This window comes from Leptodactylus fuscus, chromosome 1 (assembly GCF_031893055.1).
Source record: "Leptodactylus fuscus isolate aLepFus1 chromosome 1, aLepFus1.hap2, whole genome shotgun sequence".
In the NCBI taxonomy this organism is placed as follows: Eukaryota; Metazoa; Chordata; class Amphibia; order Anura; family Leptodactylidae; genus Leptodactylus; species Leptodactylus fuscus.
In genome coordinates this window covers 133,867,025-133,891,935 of record NC_134265.1, presented here as the reverse complement: position 1 = coordinate 133,891,935, position 24,911 = coordinate 133,867,025, and the positions used below count along the sequence as shown (strand labels likewise).

Here is a 24,911-nt window from a genome sequence, read left to right as displayed (position 1 = left end):
TGAGCCTTGTTCCACCTGAAAACTTCCTTCCATTGATTTTTAACTCTAGCTGAATTTTTCAACTACCAGCGAAAAAAAATCATGTTTGATCTACAGGTAAATTCTGCCTGAAATCTCACTGGCCCAAATGGGAGGCAGAAAAACTGCTTTGGTCAAGCAGAAAAATTCTGCTGTGTGAACATACCCTAGATCTCCCTATTTATTATTATTATTTATAGAGCTTACGCTAGGTTCACACTTGTCGTTCAGGTCACTTGTCAGTTCACTCCACTTTAAAAGTGGTTACCTGCAGACCCCATAGACTATCAGTCCGAAAAATGCAGAGAGAAAAGTTATTTTCTCTCCGCATTATTTAAGCAGATTCGGGGGGCAGAAACCCTCATTGTAGAGCAGGTGTGAACCTAGCCATAATGAAATTCTTTATAAGGAAATCTGTCATGAAGTTCATGGACAGCATGAAACCCTGAAAGTGGTTTTATGAAGAGGGAGCAGAAACAGAATCTGATCCACCATGTATTTATTGTATTGTGTCAGAAACACATTTCCTCTCTGTTTTAATTTCTTACCTGTTAAAATACAGTTAGCATTCAGGTAACAGAGTTTTTATCCTACACGCTGGACCTAATGCTATTTCTACTATTGTTGCTACTTCGGGTCAAAAATAAAATCCATGTGCCAAGTGAGCTGGTTCTGCTGCTGTTTTGAGCACATCTTACACTGAAATAATTCAGCCTTTCAGAGAAAACATAGCTTAAAATGTATCCTCCATTGGATTACTCCATCCTGACTTGACTGACATGCGTCCCCTTTTACGGAAGTAAAAGAAATCTGTAAATGAAGTCAACGCTTATCCTGGACACATCTTCCTTTTGCCAGTAGTTTTTAGTCTATGCTCTTTTCTGAAATAACACAGGGAGTCATAGAAAACGGTCTCAAAAGTGTTAACAGAAGAACCAGTTCACAGCATGGTAGTCTTCTGGCACACAGATCCTCCTGTTTGTAAAATGGAAACCTGCATTGTGATTTAGGCAACAAGAATGCCCTTACAAGCTGCCTCAAATATGTGTCTTTGAGCTTCTAATACAGATGCAATCATCCATAAATGTATGAGCTACAGTAGATTTAGCTTTAGAATCCCAATTGATCCTGGCCATTAATTGTGTTTGAGTTATACTATAGATCAATAAACGACTTTATAAAAAAAAAAAAGTTGCTGAAGTTGCATATACACAAGCGCAAAAATATTTTCATGTCATTTGTTATAGTCTAAACCAAAGACAACAATGGAAGCCAGATTACAATGGGAAACTTGACTAAATAAAAGGAAAACAACAAACTATAATAAACACAGCCAACTACTTACATATAACAGAGATCTTCCTCTTAAATGTTCTTGGTGGTGTTGTACTCTAAAGGAAAGGGATAAAGGGTAGAAAGAAAGGAGGAAGGGGATGGAGGCAATATGGCACCCCAGGGAGAAAGATCAACTGTTAGTTAATAAAAACACACAATTTCAGAGAATAAATTATAAGCAAAGGGGAGGAAAAAAAATAAAATAAAAGCAGAGAAGTGAAAAACTGCAGGTAAATCAAGACAATCCCTCCACACTATGTAGACAGTAGATCACAGAACACAAGATGGGATGGACTTAGTGAAATTGGGAGCACTTTGATCATCTCAGTTAAAACTTCATTTTTTGAGAAAAAGCGCTTATATAATCTCATTTTGCAATGATCTCTAATAAAAAGCATTCCGTGAAAGCAGAACTTTATATACACAATAAGGAATTGTCAAGTAACAGCGATGTCTTAGTTTTCATGGGAAATCCTTCAGGCATTATTATATTGGAATCACAGTGTGTGTTGGACTCTTTGATGCCGTTTAATGAACCGCAGGAATCTAAAGAGGAGAAGTATAAAGGAAAACTAAAGCTTTACTCTTCTATCCCATCCACTTCTGGCTCCAAAACCTGCCACAAAGCACTAGGAGATTCTAGTGCAGGCCATTTCTATACAAAGCACCTTGTGAGAAACCTGCTACTGCAGATTTCTAAACCAGTGTCAAAAAAATGGATGGAGCAGAAGATGGAGGCACAGGCTCGCTCTTTAAAACTGCACAGAACAATGCCACAAAAACTCTGATCTACAGTACAATTATCAGCCATGTGTTGGAACTGAAACCCACAGCGCTAAGTGACCTGCAGCGCAAGTTGCATACCAGAAACGTCGCTTAATGCTGTGGCTTTGATCCAATGAAAAGGTTGATACCTGCAGAAGACCCCGTGGAAAACCTGGATTTTCAGTGGTGGTTTTGTCACAGCAGATGGCAGAGGAAGACACTGTAGAGTCTCTACAAGAAATTCTGTCAGTAAAAGCTACATGTGGTCTTGACCTTAAAGGGGTTTTCCAAGTAAACTTTTTCAAGACCTTACTATATAGAAGAGGTAATAAAACTTTGGTAGGTGTAAGCAGGCTTCTGTTCCCAAGAGCACGGTAACTTTTGACCCGTTTGCTGCAGACAAGTGTTGACAGTGCCTGACTGCGGGAAACTGTAATGCACAGGAATCACTTTATTAAAAAAATAATCAGGAGGAATACCACAGGAACGACAACATGGAAGTTTAAGAAAAGATGCTCCAGAATTGTTATGAGAAGTATTTACTAAGAGACACGTCAGCAGTGTGTACACGTCCTCTTAAAGAGGTTGGAAGGTTATGGTTTACAGAGGGAATTATTTAGGGAATATGACGAAAGGCTATGCTCAAAGGTTTACCAATATATTCCATGTTGAGTTCTACTACCATACCTTTCACTGTCACTAAAGAGTAGCAGTGTCCTAGAAAATTGTGAGTCGCCACATTTAGGTCATTGTCTTTGTATGACAAAGTGTAAGGGATATGTGAATAGGCCCGAAGGCTGGATTCACACAGCCATGTGTTTGAATTCTACAAACCATACACAGCTATGGGTCTAATGACCTATTACAGGACCTCAGTCTAAAGGCTACAGGCACACACAGTAGCCACAAACCAATGTACTGATTTACCAAGATTTTTCTAATATTTTTGGTAAATAGTTTTTCAGAAGCTATGTGTGATGTTAATCTTATAAATGCTAGCTCACAATATTGTAAGCTGGTTACAAAATAATCTAATTATACAACCATACAGATCACACGTTCCACTAAAAGATGGTTTTCTTGGACCTATCAAGAATGTATAGCTATTGACACTGAAGCGTAGAAAAGTTCAGTAAGTCCATCCCATTAAATGCTCTGAAAAGTAAGAGCTTTATGATCAGTGAATTTAAAGATAAAACAAGAAAAAAAGTCTAATGATGGTTTCACAGAGCCATGTTCAGGATGGGAAAAATGGTACTGACAAGATTTACCAGTCTGAAAGTGGCTCAGCTGACCTGATCAGATTTGCCGAGTTAATATCAGGCTTGTAAATCTGGCTGATGGGTATAAATAACCTGTGCATTGGCTACATTTCCCAGTCTGAACACAGCCCGACTGGACACAGTGAGTTCAGTTCAGGCTGATGCACGGACCATTTTACAAGTCCTAAACATAGCCGTGTGCAACAGCCTAGGTTGGGTTTCCATGCTGTGGTAGAATACAGAGCAGTTTATACAGGTGAAACAGACTTAAAAGGTATTTTACCTGCAAAAGCCACAAGACCAATAACTGCACTCCAAGCACCGTGACAGTTTTTGATGTAACACTACAACAGCATGTAAACTCAGCCTTAATGTTCAATTTAGAGGGGAAAAAAAAAGGGGAGAAAAGAAAAACAAAAAGCCCCAACAGACTAAGGAGAGAAATTGAAATAGATAAAAAGAAACCAACGATTAATCAGAGGAGTGATGAAGTGTCCTGGTACCCCGTGTGTCTCTCCCACGTGGCTCAGGAGTGGCCAGCCGGTGCCCCTCCGCTTATTTTGGAATTGGTTTAGTCGTGTGTTTTTGGAGGGTGAGATGGGAAGGTGAACGGTGAGGAGGGTGGGTGAGAAGGGTCCTGTCCTCTTAAATCCATAGCAAGGATGGCTTTAAAAGTCTGGATTGGTAAAAAGTTCAGAAAGAGCAGCATGTTTTGTAAAGGACCCCTCAGTCTAGAGTCTCAATTTCATTGTTGCACACAGGTTCAGTAGGAGTAGTGTGACCCGAAAAAACTGTGGTCCGCCGTATAACTCAACAAAAGCTGGATAACAGGGTCACAATTCTCCATTTCAGACACGAGGTACACAAGAGTTACTACATAGCTTGTTCACAGTCCAAAAGCCTGAGTAAAATCTTGATGCAATGTCTTTATATTTTTTTTTTTTTTGGGGGGGTGAAAGTCAGCTTGAAAAATCAGCTTGTCGCAGTCATTACAGTGCAGATGGTGGCCCCTCTGTAAGAACTAGCTTTCAAGTAGTAGCGTTTCCTGACTTTGCATCTTGTTCAGGTGTATGATGATAGAACTTTTCTTGCATTCATTTTAAAACACAAGTCCTTCAGGTTCTGAATAATTTTTCACGTTGCAGCAGCTTCTCTTGGACACCAGCGGAACCACACACATATATAGAATCTCATGAAGCAATGTAGGGCTTGTCTACAGGAGCCATCTGATACGGTTACAAATACTTTGCATGGACAGTCTTTCCACCTGGGAGGAGTGGTAGTCAGTTTGATCAGACATTTTTCCACTTCGGATGTCATATTACCAGGGGAAATGCCGAAAGCAGTAAACATCTCACCCAGCCCTCCTGTCTTTATGCTCATGGCAGCGTCTGTTCGGCACCCCCGGGGTTGCCTGGGTAAAGCTGGGCTCTGACTGGGTGTTGCAGTGCCTGGAAGTCCAGCAGGGTTTTGGTGGAAGCGCTGGGGCGATGGGACAGGTGTCTTTACGGAGGAAGGAACGGCACACACACTTATACAGGCTTCGCTGGTGGACAAGGGAGGTGGGAGAGAGCAGGGAGCACCTTAAAACACCATCTCCCTCCTCCCACTTAAAACCCACTGTTTGGGACCACAGGTCTCAAACTCCCATCCACCCACCCATTTAAGCACATAAATTTGCCTATCTGCTCAGAAAGTGGAAGTTCACCACTGAGCCATGGTCATAGGGCCACGTCTGATGTGTATTTTGTCCCATGCTCCCAAATGAAAAGGTGTCCACTAACTCTTCTCCCACATATCTTATGTCTTGGACCTCACACCCCATGTTCATGCATGCTGTTTTATCTAAGAATAAGCAGCTTGCATCTACAGCACTGTAGTAAAGTGGTAACTAAGACTGTAATGGCTACAATATGGATATGCATGAGGTGGGAGATCCCATACATGTGCTCCCCTCCTCCCTTACTATCAGAGATGGGCCCCCTGGTGACCAGACTGGGGCAGATACCCGCTCTTACCTCTTTCTTCTCATTGCTGTCGCAGTTGTCCTCTTGGGCTTGGGATGGCGCAGTCTCTTGGACCTCAACCTCTGTATGACTCTCAGTTGTATCCATGGCGGTGTCCTCTCTCTCTGGGGCACTGCAATACATTGATGTGGTGGAGTTACTACAGGTACAAGCCACTAGCTAGCTGTATGCCCTACCATGTACCTTCCTGCCCACTAGAGTACACAGATCTGCACCAACTACCACACTGTTCCTTTAAGAGGCCTAAGAGCGGTGCCCCATGGCCTGCAACTTGTAAGCAGCCAGGTGGCAGATCCCCCTGAAGCCGAGGTGTCACAGCCCAGAGCACGTTAGCGCAGATCCCCCGCCCTCCAGGCTTCAATGCTCCCGCCGCTGGGCTGCGTACACCCTCAGCACGTCCTCAGCCTCCGTCCCTCCTCCCAGCAGGCACACGCACATACTGCGGCAGCGGCGCATCCTGCCCCCCGCTGTGCATCACATGGCGGTGCCCAACAAAGGGCACCTCGTCCCCACCCTCCGGAGAGCGGCCGTACGCGGGCGCAGCCATCCATCCCATCCAGAATCCCCTTACCAGTCTTTGTTTTCTGATAACATTTCCCTGGAAGCCGGCTGAAAAGGAAAGGGGGGAGGGGAGAGGTGGGCGGAAAGGATCCTCTGGAGGTCGAATAGAATGGGGATGAGGGAAGACGGGGATCGGGGAGAAGAAGGAGGAGGAGGAGGGGGAGAGACAAGTGACAAGAAGAGCGCGAATGTGCGGCGACAAGAGCCTCGTCACCCGGCGGCAGTGCCCGTGCCTGCTCAGCGTCCGGCGGGGGAGCCACACTCAAACATGCTCTGCAGCCATCTTGCTGATTACCCAGCAGTCCTGCGTGCGGGGAGGAGAGGGGGCGGAGGAGGAAGGCTCCCAGGGGCCGGGGCGGGGGCCGGGGGGAGAGGCTGAGCACAGTTGGCCGTCTCCCATAGCAACTTTACTACATATCCATTCTATGCATCCATTTACACCTTCCGGATTTCAAAGGGTTTTTCCAGAAACATCGCTGTCTTTACCCAAAACCCGCGGACACCTATTCATAGATTGTGTGCGGTATTGTGCTGTGTTCTATTCACTTTCATGGAGCTGCAATACCAGACACAGCCTAAGGACAGCTGCAGTGCAGCCATATTCTTCTAATAGTGGACAAACCCTTTAAGTGCAAATTTAGTGCTTATATCTTAATCGTGTCTGCCAACAATGGAAGTGAATTAAAGATTTTTTTTTTTTACGCCATTTCAACTACAGAGGGGAAAAAAAAAAATGCAGATTTTTGTCAACACAATAGAAAGAAATCATCCACAAGAACAGCGAGCATGGCCCCTCTTCTCACAAAAGAGAACAACAAATGAACCCCATGGAATATATGAGCACATCTGAGTGTTTCTGCTGCGGATCCTATGGTGTGAACTCAGGTCAACAGGCTAGCAGCAGGCCAAGACACTCGTCCTCTATACAGCTAATGCAAACCTGCCAAGATTTCCAGGTGACTGCTAAGGAAAACCCGAGGTTTAAGAAAAACAAACCGGGACGTCACAGGCAATGTATGGGAGGGACGACCCAGGCGGTTACCTACAGAAAACCCACAGATTGCCTAGACTATAATGGGGTCTGCTGGGTTTCCACCTGAGAAAGATGGAAAAATGCAGAGAAATGTCTTGCATACAGGATTTTTCTCTCTGCATTTTTAAGGCTAAAGCCCCATGTTGCTGAAATGCAGCTTTTTTGTTGTTGTGGTTTTTTGAGCCAAAGCCAGAAGTGGATTGAGCAGAAGGGAGAAGTATAAGAACTTCCCATATACTTGTATTTGCTATTCCTTTTCTAGCCACTCTTGGCTTCGGCTTAAAAAAATGCAACAAAATCTGCAACAACAACAACAAAAAAAAAGTGTTTCCGCTATGTGGGGACTTAGGGCCCCTTCACACGGCGTAATAGCACCGCTCATTTAGACATGTACACACGTGTCAGAGTGCAGCACTTCAAAACAGAGCCCATTGATTTCGATGGGAAGTGCGCATATATCGGCATATACGAGCGCTTCCCATTGAAATCAATGGGCTCTGTTTTGAAGCGCCGCTCTCGGACACGTTTGTACGTGTCTAAATGAGCGGCGTGCTTACACCGTGTGAAGGGGCCAGCCTTAAGCGGATTCACGGACGGAAACCCCAAGCAGAGACCCGATGCAGGTGTAAACCTAACCTTAGATGCCAGCAGTATTTTTGTGGTCCTACGTGTATGGCTTGTAACTTTATTCTCCATCCAAAACAAAAAACAAACAAACAAAAAAAACAACAAACACCTCCACATCCTTTTTTTCCCCCCTATTGAAGTTAAGGGCAGACCAATAAAAACATACTCAAACACAAATCTGAATGTGGCCTGAGCAGTATAAATAGATCAGAGCTCCTGTTTCCCTTTTGCAGCAGGTTTGGTATTGCCCATCAATAAATGGAGAGGGACACTGACACTGCATGTGTGGATGGGATGAAGGCTTGTATCTGATCCCCCCATTATGTGCTAAGTGCACCACCATTGCAGTACAGTTCATTAGGACAATGGTGTAAAGAATACAGTGATAGCCATCACCGCTACAAAGATCTAGGCTACAATTTGACATCCGTTTCTTTTTCTTTCACAGCTTACGAGCACGGACGCAGGCCTAAGTATTTCGGACCATAGAAAAGAATAGATCCTGTTCCTAACAGTGTGCTGTGCAGGCTCATTCATGCAAATGTATGGATTCAAGGAAAGCACGGATAGAACGTGAATTCCTTCTATTTTGTTTTCTCACTAAGCAAAATAGATGCAAACCTCTGTGTGCATATAGGCTTACCCTTCATTCACATCTGCGTTCGGTATTCCGTACGGGGAGTCCCCCCCCGAATGGAATACCGAACGTAGATGCAAGCGCTCTGCAGTAAAAGGACACGGACCCCATAGACTATAATGGGGTGTATGTGCTGGTTGCATGAATCAAGTGGACAGGAAAGTAGATTGTGAACTACTTTCCTGTCCTCATGATCCCTGCGGAGATCTGGCGGCAAGCACACGGACCCCATTATAATCTATGGGGTCTGTGTGCTTTTACTGCAGAGCGCTTGCAATTGCATTTGGTATTCTGTTCAGGGGGTCCCCAGGCGGACTCCCCCGTTCGGAATACCAACACAGATATGAACGAGGGGTTAGGCTTGAGCTACATGATGAGATTTGATCACCAGATTACCACAATTTTAGTGTGTCTCTATGACAAAAAATGATAGTGGGCTACCATACATTTACTCTAAAAGGTTAGATAAGAACAATGAGGTCAGGTATTGCATGATTACATACCACCGCATCCCAACGTGCTATGGTGACACTTATCAGTTAGGACACAATTGATCCAAATGTAAAACACCATGGAATTAATGGTGCTATATAAATAAATAATAATAATTGATGCCCTATGGAGGAAAACAAATGGTCAGAATTTTTTTTTTCTTGTGCAATGGTTTAATGTCAAACTTTCACCAACAAAACAATTCTGAAATTAGAGCCTCGTTATCTCCAGGATTTACTGTGGGTGACACCATAAAAACTCTAGCTTATAGCAGATCTCCAGCTTTAAGTGAATGTCTTTTTCCATTGTTTGAACTGACCTTAATAAGACAGGACAAAGGTACAATAAAATAAGCGATATCCTATTTTGATGACATTATAGTGAGAGAGTGTGTGTGTATGTATGTGTGTATATATATATATATATATATATACACATACACACACACACACACACACAGGGTGGGCCATAAGTGTGGATACACTGAAGGTCTCCGGATCTGGACATCTATCTTTCGGGCCATTTGAAGGCTATGGTGTACTCTGTTAATATCCAGGATGTGGGTCACCTGACACAACGGATACAGGAGGCCTGTGGTAGCATTTCTTCTGCTGTATTGCTATGTTAAAAATGAGCACACCATTGTTTTTCTTGTGCAATTCTCCATGTGTTTGATAGGTCACATGACCCCCTTCCCATTGAAAAAAAGGAAGGTTGAATCCAAAATGGCAGTTTTGCAGATGGCCGCCACAGACGTCACCCATCCTCAAATGTTTCCCCCCTCCCATGTACTAATATGCCACAAATGATGAGGTGATATCAGCATACGCGCTCTACCCATTGAAATCAATGGAAGGCTTTTTTACCTATTGCTTTCAATGGGTAGTGCGAATATGCCGGCACCCATACAAGTCAATGGGATCGGTTTTAACGCCGCTCACTCTGAACGAGTTTACGTTCAGAATGAGCGAAGAGTAAACTCCGTGTGAAGGCTCCCAAAGACATATTCTGTTTTCAAGGCTGTTTGCAATGTTGTGCTATTTTTGTGAACTTTTCTTGCACATATATGTAGCACTGAACACGGATTATGAAATTATTAAATTTAAAATGCTTTTTACTAATGTGCAAATTCAGCTCACAGAGCACCAGGGGCTACTTCTATGCTCCAAGCACTGAATCGTCATGCAGCGCCGCACCTCTAATGAGGCGACTGCTCAGGCGGCGCTATGCCGGGGAGTGGCCTTTTTACTGACCTAAGCCAGTCCAGGACAAGCTGCGTGCGAACTGTCCTGGACTGGCTTAGTGTTACACCAGCCCGGCAGGGGAAGCGAGCAGAGGTTTGGGGCGGGCCTGTCGTCATGGCCTGCATTCGGCCTCTTCCTCATTTGAAAATGAATCCTCTTCGCTGCGCTTTCTTCATGAATGAGTGTACTGTGCAGGTGCAGTATGCTCGAGTAGGTCTAAGGAACATGCTCAGCTCTTGTTAGAACTATACGAGTGTATTGCGTTTGCGCAGTATGCTTACTCGTGAAGAAAGTATAGCGAAGAGGATTCATTTTTAAATAAGGGGGCATACCTGAGACGAGGAGGAGGCAGAGTACAGGGGTAATTCCACTCAGCACTCCCCGAGTTGAATTTGCATATCAGTAAAAAAAAGCATTTTCTTTTTTCACAAACTGTGGACATGAACAGAAGAAGGAAGGTAGGACTAGAGCAGCCTTTCGAAAGGCTATTCCAACTTGTGCTAATTGAAAAATGCTCAGATCCAATGATAGATTCACTTCAGTTAACTTTGTGTTGCTATATAAGCCCATTAAGTTTTTAAGGTGTGTTTGTGTGACTTTTGGAGAGATGCCTGATTAAGTCAGTGGTGGCGGCAGTGTATATTTGGGGTCCAATTTACACTCAGTTTGCTGTCTGAGTGAAGGGTGGGTGAAAGATTGAGTTAGTGGAGCGAGCTGAACCCTGAAAGTCACACCTACATCACATTCTAGGACAGCTGATAAGTGACACCCATCCTTTCCTCCCTTCATCATTTCCTTTCCCTTGGTCCACTGATGTTCCTGTAAAAAAGGCACCTAAGCGGTTTTTGAAGCTGTTGCTGTTGTAACCAGCTGCTCCTGGGGTAGACTAATCCACAGACTCAGAATAAGTATTGTTGCCTCTGGAGAAATGCCAACTTTAAGCCATGCAAGGCAGACACTGAAGTAGATTCAAATCTGCTATTGGTAAAGTCACCCGAGTCCATGTTCCTTTTTCTGCAAAAGACTACTTAGCTACTACTAACTGGGGAAAGTCATGGGGGTATGGTGACCTGACTGCTGGGTATAAGGAAAGACTCTTTAACCGTTAAGTACCATCATGGTGTCTATCATACACCACTACCATACACATCATTATGATAGACACCATGATAGTACTTAAAGGGGTTGGCCACTTTCAGAGCAATATTGACAAACAAATGTACAATAAAGAGATATACAATTTTCCAATATACTTTCTGTATAAATTCCTCGCGGTTTTCTAGATCTCTGCTTGCTGTCATTCATTCTGTTACTTCTAGTGGATAAAACTCTGACCATGGTCATGTGACGCTAGGTTCACACCTGCGTTCGGGTCTCCGTTCTGTGGTTTCCGTCTTCTGCATGCAAGACGACGGAAACCACAGACCCGGTCCGGCCGTGAGTGGCACTGAGCGTTTTATGCTCTCCGCCGCGAAACTGTTTTGTTTAATCCGGACACAGAGTACTGCATGTCCGACTGTGTCTGGATTTTAAAAAAAAAACAAAAAAACCCCCAAAAAACGATTTAGCAGCGGAGAGCATAAAACGCTCACCGCCATTCACGGCCGGACAGCTTTCTCACCCATTCAAATGAATGGGTGAGAAAGAGTCCTGCAGGTTTCCGTATCCTGCCCCTGTTTTGTGCAGGAAACGGAAACCTGCAGTACGGACACCGGGCGCAGATGTGAACGAGCCCTGATTTACGGTCCATGGTCATGTGATGAGCACACAGGTGCACAGCTGATTACCAGGCCGATGTCTGATTACTGGGCTGTGACTGTAACGAGCAGCACCTGTGTGCTCATCACATGACCATGGTCAGAGTTTTATCCTCTAGAAGTAACAGAATGAATGACAGCAAGCAGAGATCTAGAAAACCGGGAGGAATTGATACAGAAAGTATATTGGAAAATTGTATATCTGTCTATTGTACATTTGTTTGTCAATATTGGTCTGAAAGTGGCCAACCCCTAAGGCCCCACGTTGCGGAAAAGCAACTTTTTATGTTGCAGATTTTGCTGCTTTTTTATTGAGCCAAAGCAAAGGATGGCTACAAAAGGAATGGGAAATATATAGGAAATTCTGATACTTCTGCCTTATGCTCAATTCACTCCTGGCTTTGGCTCAAAAAAAAAAACAAAAAAAACAAAAAAAAACACCCCACCAGCAAAAATCTGCAAAAAAAAAGCCCGCCCTCAATTTGTGCCACTCAGTAACTTTTATTATACTGTGGGGTCTCTTCAGAACCCAGAGTATAACAAGCGGAGGGCCAAGAAACAAACATTAGAAATAATGTTACTCACCATTCCTGTGCTGCAGAGCGGCTCCTTTCTCTTCGGTGCTTCTGCCTAAAGTCAGCGACCGCTGATTGGGTCTCAGGGGTCAGGTCCAGCGTCATTATGCGTAGTGACGCTGACGTGACCCCTGAGATACTTTCAGCAGTCTCTTACAGCAAAAGTACCAAAGAGAACAGAGCAGCTCCAGAGCACAGGGAAGGAGAGTAAAGTTATCTTTTATCATCTTCACTGGGACTCGTCTTATTAAACTCTAGGGTCTGAAGAGACCCCACAGTATAATAATAGTTTCATTTCTGCGAAGAATCGGGCTGCTCGTGCCAGGAAAATAAGCATCACTTGCCACTCTGGCACGCGTGTCGAGGGATGGCGACCCCTGGGCTAGATTCACATCCTAGCTTGAGTAGACAATTACTACTGAAGGGATATCCCTTTATATAATATAGAGTCAAGAATTTTTTTTAAAAAAAAATTGTATTTTACATGGAACATCTTTTCCCTATATTGTTTTTATATATGCACAAGAAAAAACACAGTCCACAGCTCACCATAAATCTTGAAGAGAATCAGCTAGACCAAGAGTGCACGAAAAAAAAATACACCCCTGGCTGGGGTGGAACAATGCAAGAACCCAGTAGAAAAATATTCCTTCAGCACAAGAGGTCTATAGTAAAAACTTGACTTTTATTGGAAAAATATAAAAAATAGGTACCAGACATAGGAAAAAAAAGATGTAAAAAAACTTACATGGTCAATTCCAAGTATGCATGTATGGTTGAAGACAGACAAGCCAAGGCTTGTCTGTTTTTATATAGGCCATTTACATATTACATCATATTTCCCCTTATCCTAGTTTTGGCCTATGACTGTCTCAGTCGGCCATTTTCCTGTAGCCTCTTACACAAGAGCCCGTTCAGCCACAGGAAAATGGCTGACGGACATGGATGAAGATGCGGCTGGTAACGTAGTGAAGAGGTGGCTGGCAGAAAAAGATAGAGGCGTCGCTGGAGAGTTTTCGGACAGCACAGGGGACGCCCCCTTTGCTGTCTGAAAGCTCATTTACATATGGAAGAAATAAGAAATTTCTCAGGAACAGCGGTGCAGATTAGAAAAAGAAAGGTAAGAGAAGAATAGCCTCTTAACGCTATTACGTTGTGTTCTTAGTTAATAAAGGGATTCTAATGAATCCAAATCCACAATAACAGGTTTCTACAACATGCCTAGAATCTATGGCAGATTTTCTACAATGTAAACAAATGGGGTTTGTTCAAATCTAGTTCTGTAACAGTGTAGTGTACTTTATTGCAGAAATTCTTTGCAGAACCTAATAATCAACGCGTTTAGATTAAATGAATATTCCTACGACTTTAGGCTCCCTTTTACATATAGAGGTGTCTAAACCCTCTTTCAATGGCAGTTGTTAAGGCAAAGAAGGATTGGCATGTGAGATTTAAGCAGGAGAAGGTACTTCTTAAAGATCCTTATTGCCATCATAGATGCAATGAGAAAAGGGGTCAGACCAACTTAGGATGTCCCAATGGGACGTAAACGCTGCGATTTGCCCACAGCGGAGACGCTGTGGGAACAATCGTGGTGTGGTACAGTGCAGGCAAAGTGGATGGGATTCATGCGAATCCCATCCCCACTTGGTGGAAAAGATCGCAGCGTGGACATGTTGCGGCTTTGCAAATCGAAGCATATCAATTATATCTACGGAAACGCCGGCGGCTTTCCCGTAGATATACTGGGATGAGAAAGTCCGCGGAGGAAAATTCTGTTAACTTTCTCTTCAAAGCGCTGCGGAAAGAACCGCAATGCGATCACACAGTGGTTCTTCCCGCAGCGCTTTATCACTGCGTTTACCGCCCGTGGGGCCTTAGTCTTAAAGGGATTTTCCAAATGATTGAAAATATGACACCATGCTTGTAAGTGTAATAAAAAACAAAGAATGTGACACTTGCAGCACAGTACTTCAGTCCTCTACTCCAGTATTTGTTGACATGGGTACAGCAGAGACATACCGGTAAACACAAACACTGCTGTCAATTGCTGGTCTCAACAGTTATGCACCATATATTGCTAAAGGCCAGTGGCTGGCACATCAACACTGTAGCCAAGAAAACGTCATTGCTTCAGTACCAAAAGCATGGCACTGGAAGCAATGGGGAATAAAACCAATCATTTTATTTGCTAGTACTAAGCCATGGTTATAATAGTTTGCAAAAACCCCTTGAGGCTGGGGCCACATGTTGCAGAAATCCTTATTATTCTACTTTCATATTTCCCATTCCTTTTAAAGCCAAGAAAAACAAAAAATACACAACTTTCCCAAAATGTTTAGCCACAAGCTCAAAGGAAACCTGTCAGGGTGATTTGGGACACTTAACCCCCAGATGTTTAGAGTCCCAAATCATCTGTTAGGGCTAGTTCACATGGGGAGCGGATTTTGGCACCGAGTGTGACGCGATATCGCAGGAGCCGACCTGTTCTGGTGACAGCCGGGAGCCTACTGAAGGCTCCCAGGCCTGTTATTGCTAGATTACCATTGCGACTAGTCTATGACCTTCCGCAATAGTAATATCCAGAATGTCCCATAGATGGCAATACAGTTGTATTGCTGTCTATGGGGCTTGCAATCAAATGACTGCAGGTTCAAGCCCCCTAGGGGGGCCTAATAAAATAGTTAATTAAAAAAAACAAAAAAAAACAAAAAAACAAACAACTTTAATAATATATAATAATAATAAAAAAAAAAGTTCTAAAATCACCCCCTTTCCCTAGAATACATATAAAAGTAGAAAATTACTGTGAAACACATACACATTAGGTATCCCTGTGTCCGGAAATGCCCGGTCTAATAGTTTTCCTGTACGATGAACGTCAAAATCAAATGTGCCAAACCGCCGGGGTTTTTTTTCACTGTTTTACCTCTGATTTAAATAAAAGGTGATCTAAGCAATACATTCCCCAAAATGGTATAAATAAAAAGTACATTTGGCCCTGCAAAAAAATGCTCTATGCATCTCTGTACAGCTGCAGGGTCACCTGTCAATGTGGCCTTGCAGCTGTTGCAAAACTACAACTCCCATATATTAAATATTTTATTTTTTGCTTCAAATTCCCCCCCCATTTTCCTCCTCTAAAACATAGGTGCGTCTTATAGTCCAGTGCGTCTATAGTCCGAAAAATACAGAACTCACGGGACCTCATCCCATGACATCATCCCAACACTACTACAAAAAAAAAACCTTGTTGCTCAGATTCTTGTTCAACTTGACTATTGCAATTTCCTACAAATTGATTTTCCTCTTACTAAAGTCTCCCCGCTACATTCTGTTCTGAATGCAGCTGCCAGACTCCCCTTTCTGTCAAACCGGTACACAGACACATCTACCTTGTGTCAATTGCTGCACTGGTAGCCCCTCCACCACAGAATACAATATAAAATTATGACTCACCCATAAATCCATCAATAGCACCGCGCTTCCCTACATTTCCTCTCTTGTCACTGTACCACCCTCTTTCCGTTCTGCAAATTACCTTAGATATGTATCCTATGTTATCCGTACATCCCACTCCCATCTCCAAGACTTTTCTTCAGCTGCACTGAGGCTCTGGAGTGCTCTACCCCAGACAATCAGATTAAAGCCCCTTGTAGACAACCGTGGTGTGGTTCAGTGTGCTATCTGGATTTTTCCTGAATAGCATACTGACCTATTAATTTGTCGACCCACACAACTGTGAATTACTCAGTCCTGTGTACAGGCCGACAGTCTGGACTGCAAAACTCAGGATGGCCGATGCAGGGGTGGCACTAGGATGACATTTGTGTGCTGCCTGTACTGTTCAATCACGGCTGGCAGATAGGGCACAGTCGTGTGCAATTGGCCCAATACCCACCTATGACAGCTTCAAACATGGCCTAAAAACACTTTTTAGGCAAGTTTATCATTTGAACTAATCACATTGTCGCATTCAGTTTTAGATACATGGCTGGACCATTGTATCAAACAAGCCCTCTTACCTTGTATCCCCCTAACTGAACTCTCACGAAGAGGTCCCCCACTCCTATTGTTTAATAGGTTAATTCTGTGTCACTTTCTAAGTCTCATATATTGTCTGTTCATGTATCTATTGATTTGTAATGTGCTGCAGAATATGTTGTCGCTATATAAATCTATATACCATATATAAAACTCAAAATCTTTAGGAGTCTGCTCTATACAAATCCACAGTTCTCGCCCGATTTGAGTGAAACTTGGTACGCCCCCTCTCCTCGCACAGGAGCAGAATACTGGGCATGTTACATCTCACTAGCACGCCATGCCCCCCCCCATAAGATTGGGGCCCCCAAAGTTAGGCCCTATACATATAGTGGGGAAAAGTGAAAGTGCTGAGGGAAAAACAACAGTTGTGACTGACAGGGACAGATTATAGCGACAGTGCCAAAGAGTTGCTGCTAAAGGGGCCGCACCACCACACATAACATACAAACACCATATGAACATCACACAGACAGCACACATACAGCAACCCACAAGCACAACACCACACAAATGCCACAACACACCACAGCACTCTAGAGACATACAACACAAGCACCGCCCCACAAATACCACATGCACACCACACACATACTCGCAAGGACCACACACGAATCCAAACGCGCTCAGATGAATGCACACTACGCATACGGACGAACAGAGCACATGCATACTCACACACAACTACCACACAGATGGACACTCGCTCTGCGCACAAACATGGATCACATGCGTACATACACGCATACATATACACAGACCACACACATGGATGCACACACACATACATACACATGGATCACATGCGTGTGCACACACACACACGACACGCACTGACAAAACACGTCTGGTATTCTTAGTGGCTGTTTGCACAGTACAGTATTTTTCACGGGACTCTGGGCCATGGATTTGGTGGTTCCATAGATTTCCAGTGGAAATGGGGGACTATTTTTCCTAGATGCACCAGGAGGTACTGGTAAAACATTTTTAATTAATTTGCTGCTTGCAGAAATTGGCTTAAACAATGAGATTGCCTTGGCTGTTGAATCATCTGGGATTGTGACCACTCTTTTAGGATTGCCCTTTAATCTAACGCTGTCTGGTTAGGCTTAGGCTGGTTTCAGACAGGGTTTTTTGGTCCAGATTAGGACATGGAATCCGCGTCAAAATTGGTGTCAAAAAGTTTGTTCCTGCTCACGGAAAAAAGAAGCGACATGCCATTTCTTGACACGGATTCCGCAGCTGAATCAGCTGCAGATGTACGCAGCGCAACACTCCCTCCCGACTATGCCCATTCATTTGGGCCTAATCTGGAGCAGAATGCCTACAGTGCACCAGCATCCAGTCGCGGCTACCCGATTTTTGGACCTGACTCTGAGGGTAGGGTCACACAGGGTTTTTTGAGGATACAGATACGGCCTCAAAATCCAGACCAAACAAGACAAGTGAAGTCTTTTTTACCAGGAGTTGTTTGTTTGAAGCGAGATATTCATTCTTCCGGCCAATTCGCCTCACGATTCGGCCTGAAGACACTCCCTCCTCCTGACTAGGCCCATTCATTGGGCCCAATTCAGAACGGAGTGCGCGACTGAATGCGATGCAGAGCACCGGCATTCAGTCGCAGCTACCCATTTTTTGGTCCAGATTTAAAAAAAAAAAAAACATGTGAACTTACCCTAAAGCGGCCTCTGCGTCAAAATCCGGTCCAAAAAATCCCATCTGAACCCAGCCTAAGGGCTCTGGGAAATCTAAGTTATTGCAAAGTAATTGTTTGGGATGAATGTACCATGGTGCACAAGAAAGCGGTCAAGGCCCTTGATCGCACCTTGAAAGATCTGCAGGGAACCGATTGTTTAATGGAGGGAATTGTTGTAATTTTTGCAGGTGACTTCTGCCTGACATTACCTGTTCTTAATGGTGCAACACCAGCGGATGAGCTGAATACCTGCTAAAATCTTATCTGTGGATACATGTTCAGAAGCAAACCCTTACTACTAATATGCGCATTCATTTGATGGGAAATACAACTGCGGACAAATTTACACACCAGCTACTATGTCTTGGAAATGACAGGTTCCCTACTGATTCCACTACTGGTCTCATTTCCTTTCCGGAAAATTTTTGTGAAATGACAACTTCGGTAATGGAGCTTATTGACCACGTTTTCCCTGATATTTTAACCCCTTCCCGCCGATGGCACTTTTTGACTTCCTGACCAAGCTCGATTTTTCAAAACTGACATGTGTCACTTTATGTGGTAATAACTTTGGAATTCTTTAACTTACCAAAGTGATTTTGAGATTGTTTTTTCGTAACACATTGTACTTCATGTTAGTAGTAAATTTTGGTTGATATGTTTTGTGTTTAATTATGAAAAAATAGGAAATTTGGTGGAAATTTTGAAAAATATGCATTTTATAACGTTTGAAATGATGTGCATTGCATACAGATAGTAAGACCGCCAAAATTATATCACAAATCTCATGTCCCAGATCTCTGCTTTATGTCGGCATCAAACTTTAGTCACCCTTTTATTTTTTACGGAAATTATAAGGTTTTCAAGTGAAACACCAATATTCAAAATTTTCAAGAAATTTCCAAAACCCATTTTTTAAAGGGACTAATCCAGTTATGAAGGGGTCTTGATAGACCCTTGTATTAAAACCCCCCATAAATCACCCCATTTTCAAAACTGCACCCCTTAAATAAGCCAAAACAACATATACCTAGTATTTTAACCCTATAAGTGCTTAACAGGAATTAATACAAAATGGAGGTGAAATTTTCAAATTTGATTTTATTTTACTAATATTTTCGTTTAGACCTAGAAGTTGCACATTCACAAGGGGTTAAAGGAGAAAACGCATCCCGCAATTTGTTAGGCAAGTGCTCCCGACTACCATAGTAACCCACTTGTGGGTGTAAACTAATATATGGACGCACAGCGAGATGCAGAAGGGAAGGCGCGCCAAGGAGCTTTTCGAGGGCAGATCTGACTGTGATCAGTTTTAGGCACCATGTCGCATTTACAAAGCCCTTGAGGTGTCAAACAGTGGAAACCTCTAGAAAGTGACCCCATTTTGAAAACTGCAACCCTCAAAGAATTTATCAAGTGATGTAGTGAGCATTAGTAACCCCGAAGTAAATATGTAAGCTGTGCGGAGTAAATTGGGCACACCAAATCCCATTCTATTTTCCCACTAGCTCCTATGACACGGACGGGGAAGAGGGGCATTCTGGGGGATCAGCGCTGGTGTATTATCTCCCATAAGCTCTAAATATGGGGTGTCCCCCGAAAACGCTCGCACAGCTTATACATTTCCTTCTAGTCACAGCCACTTATGTCCTAATGATTTGGCGACCTTTGGGGGTTTTGTCTTCACATTGTACAAGCTACATTTTTATTTGTATTTTCTGGCAATGTGGCCATATGAGGGCTTGGTGTTTGCGGTATTAGATGTACTTTTCAATGCCACCATTTTGGGGTGCCTGTAACTTATTGACTACATTTTATTAACTCTTTCTGGGTGGGATGTAAAAGGAAACATCAATTATGGCATTGCTTTTTAGCATTTATTTTTTTTCCCGTGCAGAGTACAGCATAAGTAACATGTTACCTTTATTCTGCGTACGGTTACAGCGATACCTCATTTATATTATTTTTTTAATGCGTTGCTATTTGTGCAGAATAAAATTCAATTTAGGGGGAAAAAAAAAATCTATTATTTTTGCATCGCCATCTTCTGAAAGGCATAACATTTTTATTTTTCGGTAGACAGAGCTGGTTGAGGGCTTATTTTTTGCGGGATGACTCTGCTTTTTATTGGTACCATTTTGGTTTTCATCTGACCACTTGATGACTTTTTATTGAACATTTTGTAAGGGAAAGATGGTGAATAATCATTATTTTGTGCGGTTTTCTACTTTTTTTTTTTTTTTAATGACGTTCACCGTTCGGTTTGAATAATGTTTTAATTTTATTGTTCATGTTATTACGGATGTGGTGATACCAAATATGTAATGTTTTTTTCTCTTTTTCTTTATTTTACATAATAAAACATTTTATATGGGGAAAAAGGGATTTTTGGGGCTTTATTTATTTCTAATTTATTTTAAACTTATTTAAACTTTTTTTATAACTCTTTTTTTTCTGTCCCCATGGGGGATTGAAGCAGTGATCTGCTGATCACTGCTTCACTAGATGTATCTGCAATACACGTGTTACACGTGTATTGCAGAGCACAGGAAGCAGTCATCCTGTGCAGATGCACGGGATGACAGCTTCCATTCCTGGCAGGATCAACCAGGTACATGGAGGGGACGGCATGGGGCAGACCCGGGGTCACTAATCAGACCCCGGGCTGCCCACTACCAACACCCGCACCCCCGAAACCAGAGCGGGGGGTGCCGATCAGCACCATTATGTCGTGATCCCCGGCATCTCAGGGGTTAACACCCGCGATCGGACACTGTTCCAACCGCGGGTGTTACAGGGCATTGTCAGCCGTATGTTACGGCTGGCACCCACAGGGCATGGTGCGCACCATGCAACCGCCGTAGTAGTACGGCGGTTTGCGGGAAGTCCTTCCCGGCCATCAGTGGCTTTGTGAACGTGCAATCATTGTGCCTAAAAATGATAATGTCAGCTCCATAAATCTACTAATTCAGGGAAGGCTGCCTGGTCTAGCAACCACATACATGTCCATTGATTCAGTCATGGAGAGTGAACAAGCCGTAACGTATCCATTGGAGTTCCTGAATTCTTTGGAGCCTCCTGGAATGCCACCACATAAGATCACTTTAAAAATAGGAGCCACAATAATTTTGCTTCGGAAACTTGACCCACCAAAAATGTGTAACGATACAAGATTGTGCATTAAGAGTCTCATGCCCAATGTTATTGAAGTCACCATTCTTATGGGAAACTCTAAGGGAGCAAATGTTTTCATTTCGCATATTCCTTTGCTACCAAGCGACATGCCCTTCATGTCTGCAGTTCCCAATCCAACTTGCATTTGTTATGACTATAAACAAAGCACAAGGCCAATCACTTAAAGTAGCCACTATTAATTTGGAGAGCCCGTGTTTTTCACATGGACAGTTGTACGTTGCTTGCTTTAGAGTGGGTAACACTAAAAATATTTTCATATACAGGTATGCACCTGAAGGTAAAACCAGAAACATGGTTTACCAAAAAGAACCACAATAGATAGTTGTGTAACTGTAAACCAATTTTACTCTTTTGTCCGTGAACTACTTATAGATTACACTGGAGGGAATGGGGGGGGAGGGCTGCACTATGTTGCTAATTGGGTGTAAAGGTTTTATATGTTTGTGTAAGGTGCATAAATTTAAATTTTTATTTAAAAAAAAGTTAAATAACTAATAGTTTATACTACATAATATGTATGGAATATATAAATTCAATAAAAATGTTGAAATTAAAAAATAAAAAGTTGTTCGCATCAATGTCACGACAAATTAGTAAAGTGACAAAATACTACAAATTTAAAGTGGAACAAAGATTTACTGTAGCAGTCTGAAAATGTCAATTTTAGTATGACACTGAAATTTTACTTTAGCATCGACAACAATTTAACATTTTCGCGAGCGAAGCTGTAGGTATTCTACTAGTCTATATATATTATAATATTATTAATCTCAAAATCTGTAGTAGTCTGCTCTATACAAACCCACAGTTCTGACCTGATTTTGGTGAAATTTGGAACACCCCCTCTCCACCCACAGGAGCAGAATACTGCGCACATTACATCTCGCTAGCATCCCCCCGCCATGAGATTGGGGCGCCCAAAGTTAGTCCCTATAGATATAATGGGGAACTGTGAAAGTGCTGAGGGGAAAATAACAGTTGTGACTGACAGGGACGTATTATAGCAACGACGCCAGTCGCTGCTAAAGGGGCCGCACCAACACACACATACACCATATAAATATCACACAGACAGCATACATACACCAACCCGCAAGCACACCACACAAATGCCATAACATACCACACAAACACCAGACCACAAATACCATATGCACACCAAACAAACACACACACACACGGACGAGAAGAGCACATGCATACTCACACACAACTACCTCACGCATGTACATTTGCACTGCGCACGTACAAACACATGGATCACAAGCGCACATGCACGCGTACATATACACGGACCACACACGTGCATGCACACACGTATACATACACATGGATCACACACACAAACCTACAGGCATGCACTGACAAAACATGTCTGGTATCCTTAGTGGCTGCTTCTATGTGCACAAAGCTGTGAATTTTGCAGGCTCCATAGAAATCTATGGAGCTGTAGAATCCATAGCCCAGAGACCCATGAAAACTCCTGTAGTGTGCAAGCAGCCATACTGAGCAGCAATATTGCTCGGGCGAAAGCTGCCTCATAGTAAGATTGTCAGTATTACTTACTATACAGGGAGCTTTCATCACTGAAGCTGCTGAGGTAAAGTGAAAGCTGAGCTCTGATTGGTTGCTATGGGCAATTACACAAGTCTGTCTGTGAGGCAGTGTTCATTACTGACGCTGGGTTCACACCAGCGTCTGGACTCAGTTATCAGGTTTCCGTCTTCTGCATGCAGAAGACAGAAACCTGTCATGCCGAGTCCGGCCATCAGCGCCGGTGAGCGTTTTATACTCTCCGCGGTGAAACTGGTTTTTTTTTGTTTTTTTTTTAAAACGGACACAGAGTACTGCATGTCCGACTGTCTGGTTTTAAAAAAAAAAACCAAAAAAAAAACAAAAAAAAAAAACACAACTTTCGCCACGGAGAGCATAAAACGCTCACCGGCGCTCACGGCCGGACACTTTTCAAACCCATTGAAATGAATGGTATGAAAGAGTCCTGCAGGTTTCCGTCTCCTGCCTCTGTTTTGTGCAGGAAACAGAAAATCACACAAGGGTACTCCATTTTAGACACAAAAATAATAAAACCTAACTTTTATTGGTTATAGTTAAAAATCTACACCCAGTGATCATACCAAAATAAATAAAGTGACTAAAAACAAATGACTGATACTATTTTATGGTTGGTACAATCACCATGTATTGCTAGGTGGTACTGTCCGTATCTTTCTGTGTCACTCCCTTCCAATATATTGTTTGTTAGGGGAGTTTTAATAAACGGCATAACAACAGATGGCTTCCCAGCAAAACTCTTATCTAGCAACTAAATAATGATTCTTATTGTAAATAGGCAGGTATATACAGTCCTATGAAAAAGTTTGGGCACCCCTATTAATCTTAATCATTTTTAGTTCTAAATATTTTGGTGTTTGCAGCAGCCATTTCAGTTTGATATATCTAATAACTGATGGACACAGTAATATTTCAGGATTGAAATGAGGTTTATTGTACTAACAGAAAATGTGCAATATGCATTAAACCAAAATTTCACCGGTGCAAAAGTATGGGCACCTCAACAGAAAAGTGACATTAATATTTAGTAGATCCTCCTTTTGCAAAGATAACAGCCTCTAGTCGCTTCCTGTAGCTTTTAATCAGTTCCTGGATCCTGGATAAAGGTATTTTGGACAAACAATTCAAGTTCAGTTAAGTTAGATGGTCGCCGAGCATGGACAGCCCGCTTCAAATCATCCCACAGATGTTCAATGATATTCAGGTCTGGGGACTGGGATGGCCATTCCAGAACATTGTAATTGTTCCTCTGCATGAATGCCTGAGGATTTGGAGCGGTGTTTTGGATCATTGTCTTGCTGAAATATCCATCCCCGGCGTAACTTCAACTTCGTCACTGATTCTTGAACATTATTCTCAAGAATCTGCTGATACTGAGTGGAATCCATGCGACTCTCAACTTTAACAAGATTCCCGATGCCGGCATTGGCCACACAGCCCCAAAGCATGATGGAACCTCCACCAAATTTTACAGTGGGTAGCAAGTGTTTTTCTTGGAATGCTGTTTCTTTTTGGACGCCATGCATAACGCCTTTTTTATAACCAAACAACTCAATTTTTGTTTCCAAAATGAAGCTGCCTTGTCCAAATGTGCTTTTTCATACCTCAGGCAACTCTATTTGTGGCGTACGTGCAGAAACGGCTTCTTTCTCATCACTCTCCCATACAGCTTCTATTTGTGCAAAGTGCGCTGTATAGTTGACCGATGCACAGTGACACCATCTGCAGCAAGATGATGCTGCAGCTCTTTGGAGGTGGTCTGTGGATTGTCCTTGACTGTTCTCACCATTCTTCTTCTCTGCCTTTCTGATATTTTTCTTGGCCTGCCACTTCTGGGCTTAACAAGAACTGTCCCTGTGGTCTTCCATTTCCTTACTATGTTCCTCACAGTGGAAACTGACAGGTTAAATCTCTGAGACAACGTTTTGTATCCTTCCCCTGAACAACTATGTTGAACAATCTTTGTTTTCAGATCATTTGAGAGTTGTTTTGAGTAGCCCATGATGCCACTCTTCAGAGGAGATTCAAATAGGAGATCAACTTGCAATTGGCCACCTTAAATACCTTTTCT

The 24,911-nt window shown here is 42.8% G+C and overlaps 1 protein-coding gene across 2 annotated transcripts in view; it reads right to left on the bottom strand.

The window, feature by feature from the left end:
* ACIN1 (apoptotic chromatin condensation inducer 1) overlaps positions 1-24,911 on the bottom strand; it is a 71,802-nt gene that overhangs the window by 7,060 nt on the left and 39,831 nt on the right. The window contains exons 1-3 of one of the 2 annotated variants that reach the window (XM_075276725.1): positions 5,979-6,262; positions 5,399-5,519; positions 1,364-1,409 (exon numbers count right to left, since the gene is read on the bottom strand). In XM_075276725.1, coding sequence (XP_075132826.1) covers positions 1,364-1,409; positions 5,399-5,519; positions 5,979-6,001 — 190 coding nt within the window. In that variant the 5' untranslated portion in view covers positions 6,002-6,262. Of the gene's footprint in view, positions 1-1,363; positions 1,410-5,398; positions 5,520-5,978; positions 6,263-24,911 lie in introns of those variants that run through there. The other variant, XM_075276724.1, reaches the window with a different exon arrangement.